The sequence below is a fragment of the Chiroxiphia lanceolata genome, chromosome 8, assembly GCF_009829145.1.
Source record: "Chiroxiphia lanceolata isolate bChiLan1 chromosome 8, bChiLan1.pri, whole genome shotgun sequence".
In the NCBI taxonomy this organism is placed as follows: Eukaryota; Metazoa; Chordata; class Aves; order Passeriformes; family Pipridae; genus Chiroxiphia; species Chiroxiphia lanceolata.
In genome coordinates this window covers 17,563,079-17,577,982 of record NC_045644.1, presented here as the reverse complement: position 1 = coordinate 17,577,982, position 14,904 = coordinate 17,563,079, and the positions used below count along the sequence as shown (strand labels likewise).

At 39.7% G+C, this 14,904-nt stretch overlaps 1 protein-coding gene and 1 long non-coding RNA gene across 4 annotated transcripts in view; both read right to left on the bottom strand.

Annotated features, from left to right (window-relative positions):
• The window catches only part of HTR7 (5-hydroxytryptamine receptor 7), a 38,152-nt gene extending 23,369 nt beyond the window's left edge, over positions 1–14,783 (bottom strand). For all 3 annotated transcript variants that reach the window (XR_004358326.1, XM_032695246.1, XM_032695245.1), the window contains exon 1: positions 14,006–14,783. Coding sequence is in view for 2 of the 3 variants with exons in the window: in XM_032695246.1 (XP_032551137.1) it covers positions 14,006–14,718 (713 nt within the window). In the remaining variant the exon portion in view is untranslated. The remainder of the gene's footprint in view (positions 1–14,005) is intronic.
• Positions 8,479–13,212, bottom strand: LOC116790366. The gene is made up of 5 exons (XR_004358327.1): positions 13,138–13,212; positions 12,695–12,762; positions 11,317–11,483; positions 10,151–10,255; positions 8,479–8,665 (listed from the first exon to the last, which is right to left on the bottom strand). It is a non-coding gene; the product is annotated as an uncharacterized LOC116790366 (long non-coding RNA).
• Positions 14,784–14,904: the final 121 nt, after the last annotated feature.

Genomic DNA, 14,904 nt, shown 5'->3' with positions numbered 1-14,904 from the left:
GTTTAAGTGGCCTGCCCAGAACCACAAAATAAGCCTATAGACCCTGATCACAGGGTCATCACAAGCCAAGATTGCTGCTTTAGTTACGTAACCATTTTTGTGTGTGTTTCTTGAGGCCAGATAACAGATACCTGCAACTAAAATGTGTGGAGGCTCAATTTCAGAGCTATGAAAAACCATCTGTTCTTTTTAAAACAGTAAACCCTCACCAGACTCCTCTAAAGTAGAAATGGCTAAGGTGATTTTCTCCAGCTTCATTACATGAGTCACTTGGATTGACACTAAACATCAGCTTAAAAGGAATTATTTTGAAAGTTATAATGGTGTTTAAAAATGAAAGCCTCCCACAACTTTAACTACAAATCATGACTGATGTCTTCAGTACAATTAAATGAAGCATTTCAGAAACTTCCATAGTATAAGTGATGAATGAAATGAAAAATCACAGACCATTGAACTGATCATACCACCGTATTAAAACAAAGTGTCTTCAGGAATTAGCTGTATAAATGTGCTGATATGTACGTCTCTTCTCTTCCTTCCTTGAATACAAAAAGTTTAAACATAATATCTCCAGATTCAAGGAACAACCCTCTCTAGAGTACTTCTTCCGTCCTCCCCCTTCTTCCTCTTCCTCTCTCTGAAGAGACAGGAAAAATACTGGTCCAAATTCTCCTCTTTGCTTCTCTGTGACAGTAATTTTGCAAGAGCCCTAAGGAACACCTATACAGTCATTACAGGTGAATCTCAGTACAGAACTAACCTTCTTGGACATTTTTGGCTTTTTCTATAGCTGTATTGGCCCGAAGGCAGATCTGAATTTGTCAAAAAGCACATAAAGATTTTGCTATGTTCCACAGGACCAGGTATGTGAAAATTATAAATGTTGACCTCACGCTTTAATTGTTTGTCGAAGCTCAGATAGATAAAAACCAAAGGATATCAGTAAACTGTGTTAGATATCACAGGAAAATCTAAGTCTAAAGCAGGTTTAATTAGGAGTCTCCTTTCAAAAACTTTGGGATGTGCAAAGCATCTTGTATAGGATTTGTCTAGAGTTCAGTTTTCTCTGCAATGGTACCTGTGGAAATGTCATACAGAGGTACCTACTGTTTCTAGGAAGTAGGCACCATGAGTTTTAATTTCAGTCCTTTCCTTAAAAGTCTTTTTTAAATATTGCCGATGCAGTTCAGACTAAAATACAGTTTTCACTAATGTAATCCTCTCAATGCAAATAGGTCTGAAAGCAAGAAGAAAACCCACTAACAGAATAAAAGTGAGAAATTGCAACTTTGCAACTGTAACTGAGACACTGAAGCAGCCAAAGCATCTAAGCAATCCTGTTTCATAAAACAGTCCAAGATTAAAAAGGACAGTGTCTCCTCAAACAAGAATATGTTTTGTCTGTCTAACTTAGATCAGTGATGCGTTACCTGAGAATAGAGGCAATCAAGCAAACAACTATCATAAGGCTGAGTCAGTTAAAAAAAAAATCACCAACAAACAAAAAAACCAAAACCAAACAAAAAAACCCCAACTCCAAACACGAGGTAGGGATTTTGTCATAAATTTCCAGTGTGTGAGCAACTAAGTACAACTCTAGTCAAAGCACTAGAAGAATAAGCTGCTTCTGCCTGAAGTCACATACTGATGACTATCTAGCAGTGCTGTGTAAAGAATGAGCAGAGCCATGTTGTGTTTCTGGAAAGCTTTAAAATTGGTCTTCATTCTGAATTTTATGAAGGAAAAATCCAAAGGGTTTTTTTATCCTGAATTGACTGGTTAGAAACACAATGGTGCACTGAACTCTGCTTTTCACATACAAGCAAATGAACTGAACCAGCTTGTTGTGAAGTATCAAAAGAGGACATTACCAGGAAATAACATTAGTTGTGTTACTTTGAAAAAACCCACCACATTCTAGCAAAATCATCTCAATGTTTCATTTCATAAAATATTCTGATAATAGAACATCCCATTCTGATCCTCTATAATACCAATTGTTTTTTAAAGATGCAGACTGGGGTTGCTTGTTTCCTACAGCAGTAAAATAATTTCTCTCTTCCTAATACAAATATATCTTAACACAGGAAAAAATCATAACTTGTTTTGGAAGGGGAGGCAGTGGGCTGGAAAGAGCACAGCATGAGGGAGAGCTATCAAGGAAGGAAAGCAGGAGGCTAGATCAAATTGTGTATGTATGATTCAAGAACCTTTTAGAAAACTGCTATTCACAGTCCTTTCCAACAGAAACTTCTGGTACAGGGTCTTATTAGATAATAAGGTGATTCCTTCCCTGTAACTTATAAAAACAGCTATTTATTTAACATTGCTTTATATTTTAGCAGTATATTTTCTGCTCAGTATGTGGCACAGAGTGAGGTTATCATGTCTCATCATCTTTCATGTCAATGAATGGAAGGTTTACTGTAGCTACCACATTTCTCAACCATATGTCATTTATTTCCTTAACACTCATTTTAACTAACATATTTATTTACAGCATGCTTGTACATCCGATCCCAAATTCTCCCTTCACATGTAATCCTCCTGCCTGCTGTCATTTTTCTCACAAAATGTCTCATTCTGTGATGTTTTGGAATTTAATATCAATAAATCACGGAATCACAGAGTCAGAATAACAGAATATTCTGAGCTGGAAGGGACCACAAGGGTCATCCAGCCCAACTCTTCAGTGAATGGCCCATAGGGGGATCAAAAACACAACCTTGGTGTTATTAGCACCATGCTCTAACCAACTGAGCTCATCTCAGGTCAAAAAAATGAGTCAGATTGAGCTTTCCTCTATAAACTGGAAATAGAAAATTTGTAGGAATTTAATATTACTTTACAAATATAACTGCCCCTTGCAGTCACTCAGAATCCTTAAATACACAGGTGCCCTTTAACTAAAGGAGAAGGTTGAAGGGTAGAAAGATCTAGTGATGAAAAATAACTGCAGGAAAGCCCAAATTGCAGTGGGTAAAACTCTATGTTCAGTCTTTTCCAACCTCAGTATTTAATGGTTCACTCATCATAATGAATATTTATTCATTTTTGCCAGTAGGCTTGGGAATGAAGAAAGTAATGGCCAAATGGACACTACTTCTTTCTAGCTAACTAGTCCTCCACTCTAATGAACTTTGAACCTCCTGGGTCTTGCTCAGACCTACCAGGCTGTGGTTCCACATAGTTGGCTTTTTCCAGTTTGCTGCTTCAGTAACATTTAATCCAAATACAGAAGTCCATAATCCCCATTTAAGATACCACCAGGTCTACTTTTGTAAAGGCAGCTGTAGGTAAACTTAGAGAAACCTGAAAAAAGGAGATTAGCCAGGATAGTGTGTCCTCTTTTCTAGTTGAAAACAGGCTTGCCCACCAGTTTCCACTACAGTATATTCTTTTTTCAGCAACATTCTTCATATTTTTCCTTCTTTTAAAAATCATGTAAAATCTGCAACACTAAATATTTTTAAAATATAGAACACATTTCAACACAAACTGCTACACCAACTTCACAGGCATGAAAACATAGTACATCTACAAAATGAACCTCTTGCTTTTCTCTTGTCAAGAGAGGAGTTTCTGGCCCTCTTCACCTGGGCTTTCTGTATAGAGTGACAAAATTTGAGGTCAGATTCAACTATTGGTTATCCACAAATTACCATTTGTCCAGCTTAGTGTGCGTGTGTGTGTGTGTGGTCACAATTCTTTCACAATGCCTTTTTGTATTCCCCAGAACTTAAGAGTTATACCTTTATGCTAAAACAGAACTACAGCTGACAACAGATCATCTCCTCCTCCAAAGTCTTTAAAGATAGCAGGATTTGGAGATTATCAAGGATCCCAGAACTCTCTTCTATATTCACTTTACAGATGCCACATAAAAATAAAAATAGACATAAAAACTGTACACACATGAAAGCAGTGAAATAAGTGGGAACAGCAGAAAGAAGCCTTTCTTCTCACCTCTCAGTGAGGTTTTTCTTTCTCAGCAGCAAGGTGGCAATTCTAAGGTTCTTCCGAGACATGGTGGCATCAACTTTGTGTGGATAAAGAGTAAAATACCTAAGGTTTACTGCTATGCCTACAGCTTCCAATAACATCAATTCTCATTGCCAGGCTGAAAACTTCAAACATGCATTTGAATTTAGGAGCAGAACTTTGGCATCAGTGTGGGATGAATCACCATGGCTGGCCTATGAACATCTCAGGTAGTTCGCTGCGAGCTGCAGGTGTTTGGGATATTTGGTAAGAACCTCCCTTCATTTCAACACTTAGGCAGCAGTGCAGAAGCTTCCCATTAAGTAACAGCCTTTAGAAATGTTAAGCTCCTTCCTGTGTTGTTTAATTCAAAGGCAAACATTCCACTATACTATTTTAATTTCAGTTATTTTTTAAAAATGAAGATTGTGTTCTGCTAACAACCATACTCATTTTTGCAAAAATAGCAATATAGGACAATACACTCTTGAGACGCTACAATCAGTATTGTTGCTAAAACTGCTTCTGATAAGAAGTGGGTCTTCAAATGCAGATACTTAAGGTAAAAAGGAAACTGCAGTACATAACAATGCAAAAATTAAATCTTTTGAGCCAAAGCTGTACTATTTTTAGCATCAAAATGTCTTATTAGACTACTGAAGAAAAGCATTGCATCTTGTCAGCAGCTGTTTTGGGTCATGCATATAAATACTACCAAGTAATTTGTGACCAGACAACACACTCTTTGTTCAGGGATTTAATATTTCAGCTATTTGCTAAATGTCAACTTCTACAGCAAATAAACAAAGCTTAACAAGCCACATCTAAAACAGCTTACAGAAAATTATTCTAGCAAATGGAACTGTATATCTGAAATATTTCATGATAATCACAACATGTTTTCATGGTTTATATTCATGATGACAGTTATGTGGCAAATTCTCCAATAAGTTTAGATAATAGCATATACTTCTGTTATCTGTCATATGCCTTCCAGTTCTACCTTCTAATATTTATACATATTGCCAATTCCTGAACACCAGCTACAAGAGTAAATCTTCTAGGGCACTATTCTTTACTCTGATTAAAAAAATCCCTATATTTTCTAGCATGGGACCAGTCCCCCAGCTAGTAAACAGACACTACTGCACAGACTTGGGTTTTTTGCAGTTGCCTTTTGTGTCCCTCTCTAGAGATCTGCAAACCATATGTTGAAATACATTGTCCCCAGACTCCACCACATCTCTCCTGAAAAGCAAACAGTTCATAAATAAGGTACTTAATGAAAGTTCTGTATTGGTAGCTCAATTTCACTTCCAGCAGCAATAGGCCATATTTCTGATTGCAGGTACTTGTATGGTTGATGAGAAATGATGATTCCAATGCCACCAGGTATTCTTCAGCGGGAAGGAAGGTGGCCCAATTGCTTGCCAGGTTATCAGGAGGAGAACTCATGATGTGTTTGCCCAGATCTCCAGTTACCACCTCTCCCCAAAAGACTGGACTGTTTTCAAAGCCCATCCCACCCCCTCCCCCCCCAAAAAAAAAGTTTATTTAAATGAAAACTAGACATTTGATCTGTTTAAATACAGAAAACTTTTTGCACAGTGAGTGAGATGTAAAAAGGTTTGTACGTAATTCTGCCACAAAAATGGTGTTCTTGTAGGCAAACTTTTGCTGCCAGTTCTGATTTTACCCAACTTGGTGAATGTCTGAGATACAACAAGCTCTGTCCAGCCTCCCTTGGTCCCTGAGCAGTTTTTCCACCACTATTAATACGTAGCAAGCTGCTGCTTGCCCCTCAACCTGCTACACTCTGCAGGACAAATAGCTCCCAGTGTGAGAAAAGTGTTACCTTTCATATGGCTCTGCCTCCACTTCCCACAATCTCCTTAAATAGACATAAAAACTATACACAAAAATGGATTACCAACTTTCCTTGTGGTTATATCTTACACTTCTACAAGCTAAAAAACTTGGTTTTGAGTGCTTAACAGTTCCAAAACCCCACCCGTTTCCTTGATACATCTCAGGAAAAAATTTGCTATCGGTTTTTTCATCATGACACAATGTACCTCTAAGAATAGACTTCGTCCTGGTTTTCCTTACTTTAAAAAAAAAATTATTTTTGTAATATCCCCTTTTGGTTTTGTGTTTTGGGTTTTTTTAAAAACAATCATACCATTTGCAGTGAAATAGCTATCCATGATGAAGTTAACCCCCTCCAGTGGTCTCTTCTGCTACCTTCAATTTGATAGCAGAGATCAAAATAGACATAATATACTCAGCACTGACTTGATTTCCCTGCTCATCTCTGTTCTGGACTTTTGGAGAATTCATACTTGTCTGTACATTACCCAAACCCCTTGTTTAGTGTTAGAGGTGAATCACTACCAGAACTGCATACAGGCTCATGAGTACGGAACCACCCACATGTATCAGATAATCTGGATTTCTGTATAAAGCCTTGAGAAACAGCAAGGTACAAGAAGAAAATCATAGCTGCTGCACTCTTTAATTTTATGTTAGTTCAAATAGAATAAAAACAAATTTTCCCTATGACATATTTAATTACTGGAGTGTTTTGAGAAGGAAAACAAACTTTGCAGTAGGAGTTGGCTCGAAAAAATTCAGTTGCTTTTTTTCTCTTTTCAGTATACACAGGAAGAGATATAGTATGATTCAATCCTCTAGAAACAGTTGGCTACCCAGTACAAGAAGAAAATCTAAAACCTGTAAGCTTCCCAGGTGAAAGAAATTATCCTCACCTTACAAACAGTAGTGACCATTAGAACAAAACTGCAATGTTCACTGCTTTATGATACTTGAGCTTTCTACATGCAGATATCAGAATCTGTAATTTGGCTCCCCAGTCTTTCTTGTACGACAGCTGCACCTTGGCAAACTCAACTACTTCTCAAAAGCTCTTTATGTTTCTGCAACCTACAATGGCCAGCTCTTTCTTCAGACTTTCTAGTCCACAGAGGATGGACCAGATCTGTGCTATATACTGAGAGAAAAAAAGAGAGAAGTGTTTGTAGCTGACAGACAGCGCCATATGTACATATCAGCTGCAGATGAAATAAGGTGTTCTGTTTCAAAAGTTGCCACAAATATTTCTGATAAAATGTTTCCAACTTGACAACAATATTATAAATAATTCTGTGTTTCTTTTAAAGGAATAAGATATTTTCTTTACATAATTTTCAGGGAGTTTTAGAAATAATTTTCAGAGAAAATTATTCCAAGAAAGTGAAAACATTCCCTGGTTAATTTCTGTTCCTGCAGAAGCTTGTGTGAGCATGCTACTACTGATATAGTAATCTTGCTTCAAACAGTGTATAATAACTACAAAGGCTTTGATGTGTCATTCTATGATACTCATCCATTTCAAGAAAAAAACTCGGAAAAAATATTTTGTTACGAATGTACGCAGGTTACACTACACCATCGTGCCAGTGTGATATGCATCTGCATTTTGGTGATTTATATTAGGAGATATTTTTGAAAGCTCCCTTCAAAAACTAAGAGGAGTGTTTCTAGAATTGTATTTTTCCTGTGAATTTTGAAGCAAATCCAACCTTACTTATGGAAAAACTATTTTTATGGCCTTGGCAGGAAAAAAAATCACTTTTAAAATGTCTCCAGAATGCCCTGCTTGGTAAAAACACGAATTAATGTTCCCTTACCTCTGACTTATCAGGATCCTTTGAAATGTCTGGATGAACCCCCAAGAATTAGAGACCCCAAAATCACTTCTGAAAACTCATCCAGTGTTAAACCCTGGTAGGAGCAAACAGAAGATAGTTTCAAATGTGGGGGGAAAATGAAACATCCGATTTCAAGAAAAGGCATTCAGGTAAATGTGGTTTAATTTAAAATTTCCTTCTGCTGACTGAACTATAATTCCTCATGCATGCATATCTTGAAATGTTACCAACTTCAGTCAGCTTTTCACTGCTACCTCTAGATTATCTTGCATCTCCACATTTTGTAACTCCCTTTCAGTAACATGACTTAAATGCATCCAGTATATAACAGCAATAGAATAATCAATCTACAGATTTTTGTTCTGTAACACCTCCTAGCTTCCTAAACTTTGTCAGCTTCTACTGTGCAGCCACAAGACACAGCTACCAAGCTTCAGATCTTACGCCTGTTCCCACTGTGAAAGGACAAAACTACCACTTGTTTTGGCGTTCAAACTCCAGAGTTTACTCCTGAGTTAAGTCTTCACAAAATAGTCCATCTGCTTGATAAAATATCTTTTATTTGTTACTGCCCACCTCACTTATTGTGCATCTGGCAGCGTGGTCATGAAGAATTATGTATCTGCAAAGACATAATAAAACTATTTGTGGCTAATATCAGGCTACTCTGTAAGTAACTGTGTGTCTTTCAGGCTGCCTATGTGACACAGGAAAAGATACCTGAGGATGTCACAGAAAGGTACTTAAAGAAGAGGGATCATGTTAATACAGAAGAATGCCCCAACTTTATTTACTCTTTTGGAGTGGGTTCTGGGTGACAGATCCATATCGCACTGCCTTATGCTACTTAATGCATCCAACTTCCAATTCAACTTCTTCATCTCTGGATTTGGGATCAAAAACTTGTGTTGTTCCTCTTTTCAAGGTAAATAGTAAAATGGAGACTGCAGAAGTGTTCAGCAATTAGTTCTCTGCAAAAAGAAACTACATTAACTTGAGGAACATTTTTTTAAGTGGACTACATTAGAAAAACTACATGGAAAGGAATAAAACTGAATCTGTTCTTTTTCACTTTAGTTTATCAATGCTGTCTCTATCTTTCATTAGCTAGACAAATTACTTACAATCTCAGAAAGATTACTGTTGTTTATCAGGCTAAAAAGTGGAAATAATGGCTGTTGCAAGGAATTAGCTGCCTTATTGATCTCAAAACTTTCTTCTGCAATATAGACCCTAACTGTAGTAACTCCATCACACGCTTTTCTTTTCGTTCCTTTTAGGTTTTTCCTCATTTCTCAGTTACTTCTGTGTAAATATAGGTACTGAACAAAATATCATGAGTGGCACTGCTGGTGGGTGCCTATGTTTATTCTAGATCAGAAATATATTACATTGAGAATTTTTTCATATCTAGTCTACATGTATATTCTACATGTCTTTTGTGAACGATCTGAGCAGGGTTGGCAGAATGGATCGCAGCCTTTTCCACACTCAAGGCAGAAAATTTTCACACTGAACAGGAAGCCATACAGGACTATTAGGTGCTGTTAAGTTTAGCAAATTGCTGACAGTTTTCAGGTCGTATTATCAGTTTTGGATGTAGGTAGAATTTAGACACCTGGATTCTGCTGCAAGTACTTGAGTGTTTATTTAAATTTAGTTCCAAGTACTTTCTTTGAGGAAGTTTGAGACCTGCTCAGTTCTCAGGCATGGAACAAGGACTTGAGCAGTGAGTGAGCTCTAAGGAACTGGCACATTCTCTAAGGAGAAGCATAAGTACTCATACGTGGAGTGTGGCAAAGCAAGGAGAAACACAGAGCTGATACTTGTGTATAAAAATCTCAGGATCAACAAAAAGGCCCACTTACTTGCATACAAACTCTAAATCCTCATCAATTTAATGGAACCCTGGAATACTCGTGAACTGTTGGCTAAGATACAGACTGGAAAAGTTCCCCAAAAAGTGTTTCATTACTTGTGTGGGTGTGGGGAAAGTGTTATAATTCATCAACCGTATCTGAGTAGTTATGTTACTTTATCACTCTCTAAGCCAAAGAACTATTTTTAAATTGAATTAAAAATTGCTACTTATGCAGTTATCCAGTGGATACTCTCCAAAACAACATTCCTGTAGCTATCTTGGGTCAGAACAACATGATGAATCAGCATGCAAACACCACCAGTTCTAATACAATTAATTCCCTTTATTTGTTCATCCCCCCACTAGGATGTGGTTTGTATCCATCCCTCATATTTTACTCCTAATGTCTGCTCACTCTTAAACATAAAGAATGTAAAGGAATCTAAATATGATATAATTTATTTAATTCAGAATCAGAAAAGTGGAGCTTTAAGGGCAAAAAACCAAAACAAAATGAACACTAATAAGAAAGGCTTAAAGGAGACTACTGTTCACTGAGACCCAATTCTGCTGCCAAAATCTTTGTAGCTCCTACGTTTCTACAAAGCTACTCCCCAAATCATGGATGGCAGGAATAGCAAAGGTAATATATTGACTGTCTGAGTATCAAGCTGTCTTGCCTGTTTAATCCTCACGAAATCTGAAAAGGGAGAAACTCTTTTCTCTCCGTCATATATATTTTAGTTCCGACAGACCTTCCTGTAAGCAGATAGCCTTCTTCCAAAGTGGGGGCTTAAAGAAGACAGAGATGCCTAAAAAGTAACGTGTTCTTCTGAGGTCACTCTGATAAAGTTCTGTGAAGGTTTTCATGTTGTGAAACAAAAGAGAAGATATGACCTAAAAAAACGCATAATAGTCCAAATCTTGAATCTCCACAAATTTAGACTTTTTCAATCTAGCTTCTTCCTTGTGCACCCGGCACAAAGTTAGAGATCCCAATAATAGCAAACTAACTTCTACTTTGCACCCCTAACATTTACACAACTTAGAGGAGAAACAATTTAAACAGAATAATAAGTGCTTGATTTGTCTAATTAGGAAAAAAATAAAAGGCTTTCCAACAGAATGAAAGCAGCCCATTGGTAGATTCCAGGCTAATCTGCATCTTTCAGAGCTTTCCAACTGATAGATTCAGCTAAAAACACATCTGCCACTAAGGGCTGTGCATCAAAACATCCCTGTGAGCAATAGGCCTGCCAGCTGCTGGCATTTCAGGGCTCTCAGTGGCATAAGCTGAGTAGCACATTTTTGTGCAAGGGAAACAAATCAAAAAGTCTTTTCAATTTACTCATCCTGTTTGGAAGCTCCTCAAAGCTTCTCTTTTACTGACCTAATTGTTTGCTTAATAAAAGGTATTACCTCTTCTTACACACCTTGCTTAGCAGTTTGTAACAAATTCTTTTTTTTTTAAGGTTAATTCAGTAGTAATATTCTGTCAGCTATTTACCTGATTGTTATATCTGCTTCAGAAAGAACCTAAATATTTAATAATTAAATTTTAAAATGGCCAACTCATTTCCTGTCTGCAATAACCTCATCTTTCTTGTCAGGAAGGTGAATCCCAACAAAGGTTTCCTAAAGTGTCCTGAAGAGCCAGGTGACAGTGCCATTCATAATTATTCCTCAAAAATGTTCCTATTCCTATTTGTCCTGTCTTAACCTTTTCCCTACATAAATATCTCCCACACGACCCCAGGATACTTCTTTGTGCTACAACGTTCAAGTACATCTAAATGGCTCTGAAGGTAGTGCCAGATTGAAGGAAAATGAATTAATTTAATTCCCTCTTTCCCGGCTTCTGGATATTGTATTCTTTGCGCTGAGATAGAAAGGCTAATAAGGGCTGTATCACTGATGATCTTATTCTCCTGCATAACAGAAAACATGCAAATGTTTCCATCAAACCCATGGAAAAATGGACCTTGTGAAAATCTGACCCTCTAATGCACTATATACGTTGTGATTTGCAGCTCCAATACCAAATACAATGCTTAATCTGGAGGTATGTGATTTTTCAGAGATAAATTTCCCTCACTGATCATTTGAGGATTTCCTAACTATATACATGTAAGAACAACTGCCGGCAGGATAGCTTTATTAATTAAAATTAAATTTAAATTAGTGCTACAGTGGCAACACTTCATCATTCACATTTAATTTTCCTAATTTCTCCCTGGCTTGCATATTTTGTACGTCTTCACTATTCAAAGATTAGTTCATCTCAAATTAATCTTAGCCCTGACTGAGCAGTGCCACACCAGTATAAGTTTATTTATTTTTAAATAGGCTTAGAAATCATGGAAATTTCTTTTATTGTTGGGTAGTAGAGACATTTTGCTAATGAATTGCTGGCTTGTCTCCTTTTACTTATGATATCACCTATCTTAACTATATAATGGATTTGGGTGACAGAGGTTAAAGCATCATAATTCACAGAATTTTAGTTTCAAGAAGGGACTAGACAACAGTATAATGAATTGTAAAGAGATCATGTTCAACAAACATTTAGTGATAGAATTGGGAATACAAAGACAAGAGGAAAATAATCCTAGTTTAAATCAGCACTTGGTGTTGAAAATCAGTCATTCACAACAGGTTCTAAATACAGAGATATATCTCTCTAGTATTTTGCGGGGAGAGGGGAGTGGAGGGAGAATAATAAGAAGACAGCAAAAGACGCAATCACGACTGTGACCAGTTCAGTCAAAGCCCCTGTTAATCAAACAGCAGTGACCTCAAACGTTAAACTAAGAAAACACAGTTCTACAGTGAGAATCAGTCACACATCCCTACTTCACTAAGAAAGCTTAAATATGTTAACCTGTCTTCAAAAGGCTGAAATGGAAGTGGAGAGCTCAGACATGAACATCAAGAACAATCAAAGAATGGGAATACTTTATGGGGAGAGAGCAGAAAAATGAAATCATCAGTCTTAGAAATAGGTAGTACAGAGAATAATATTGGGAAGGCAGATAAGCCTAGTCATATTTTCTTACAGTATTGGAATGAAATTAAAAAATAGCAAATTTCAAGGCAACACCAATTTAAAAACAAACAAACAAACAAAACAAAAAAACACCCTTTGATATTCAGTCAAACTGTGTATGTAGATTTCATTGCTACAAGATGCTTTGCAGCATTCAGATACTGTTCAATATAGAAGTTACAAAATAAAGAACATTGGAGAAGGGGATGCTTATACAGAAATTAAAGTTTTGAAATTAATACAAACCGTGGTGCTCCTTGGAATGAAACAACCTCCATTTATTGTGGGAAACTCTTTTAAAAGACTGTTTCTCTGCAGAAACCTAATGCAGAGTTCTTTCCAAAAACTTTCTGAAGTAAAGAGTCAAGATTGCTGTCAGATATTGGACTTGGTAAACTGCTTCTACAATCTAGTTACGAAGTTCTTCAATTTCTACCAATTGTGTGGAGTTGTAATGAAAAGTTACCCTCGAGATGCCAAAATTCTTGGCGTGGAATTTAGGCTGTGGAAGAGGGAAGCTACAGGCTGCAATTTACTTTAGAACAGGTCCTGCATGGAATAAAGGAAACTGTTAGCCTTTCTCTGCAGAGGAGAGCTCAGACAAGGCAAATATGAGACCTTAGGTTTGGCCCTGACATCACAACTGAACACCTAAGATCCTCTTCTGCAGTCTGTATACACCTCCTTGTTGCCACAGTGCCTGGATCTTTTGGAAGTAGCTATTTAGTCAACGAGCATAACCTGATTTTTAAGAGAGCAGGTGAAAACTTCTAAAAAGCAAACATTTAAAAGCAATTTTTCCATATAAAACATTACTTGTCAAAAATGGTTCTGTTGGTTGAAATTGAGCTATTATAGTGGTGTCCTAGAATAAAGACAAAACCATAATAAGCTATAATTCCTGCACCTTCTCTAGTCCGGTAAAACTCCACTGAACCCAGTGAGGTTACACTGTCACCAGCTGCGGAATAATCAGCTCAAATCTAGCTGTGGCATAAAGCAGTTTAAATACATATGTTTCAAATATTAACGTGGCTGCAAATGCCTCATTACTTGTATGGAGCCACAGTAAACGTTAACAGTTTAGGTTCAGTTTTGCTCTGACGCCTCTGCTCTGCAGTGAGAGCAGGGTAGTTACCCAGAGGGATAACCGGGCACCAGGGCTGGGATACAGGCGGCAGCACACCCTGCTCCGGCGGGCTCCTTCGAACAGAGAGGCTGGCACTCGCCTCACTCCCTGCTCTGAGCACGTCTGCGGCTCATTTCCAAGGGCCCCGGAGGAGGAGGCAGGAGACGGCTGGTGGGATCGCTCACGGCAGGTCCCCGCGCCAGCGCCACGGCCGCCCCCGGTGCCCGGGGCTGCGGGAGGGCAGGGAGAGCCGCGGGGCTCCGGGGCGCTCTCACCTGTCGATACTTATCACGCAGAGGGTCATGATGGAGGCCGTGCAGCACATGACATCCATGGCGATGAAGACGTTGCAGAAGAGGCGCCCGAAGATCCACTCGCCGCCGATAAGGTCGGTGACGCTGACGAAGGGCATGACGGCCAGGGCCACCGAGAGATCTGCCAGGGCCAGCGAGACGATGAGATAGTTGGAGGGCTGCCGCAGCTTCTTCACGAAGCAGACGGAGATTACCACCAGGCAGTTGCCGGCGATGGTCAGAAGGGTGATGAGGCAGAGCACGGCCCCGATGAGAACTTTCTCCACGTTGCCGTAGCTGAGGATTTGCTCTCCGCACTGGGAGTCGTTGGCGGGGAGAGGGCTCGCCGTGGGCAGCGCCGACGGGGCAGGAGACGGACTGAGCTTGGCCAGGCTGCGCGGGGGCCAGGAGCCGGCGATCATCCTGCCGCCGCTCAGCGCCCGCGGGTCCTCCAGGACCAGGGGCCGGAGGTTACCGTAGAGGTGGCTGCCGTTGAGGGCGAGCACCATGTTGGCGTGAGCAGCCCATGAAGCCCCACCGCCCGCCGCCCGCTCGCCGGCTGTCCCCGCCGCGGGAATGCTCGGGCTCCTCCTCGGGCGCCCGGCGCCGCCCGCCCCCTCGCAGCCGGCCGAGCGACCCGCCGGGGACCCAGCCTTCAACTTCCCCCCTCGCAGCCGGGCTCGCCCACGGCTCATCCCGGGTGGCCGCGGGGTGGGCACGGCGCCATCTCCCCCAACCCGCGGGCACAGGCGGCGGCCGCTCCCACCCGCGGCTGCTTCCCGAAGGCGATGGGATGGGAGCCGCTCCGCCCCCCTCTCCCTCCTGCCCTCTGAGCGGCAGGTGGGGGAGCGCCCCTTCACCGCAACCCGGGGCGCCGGTCC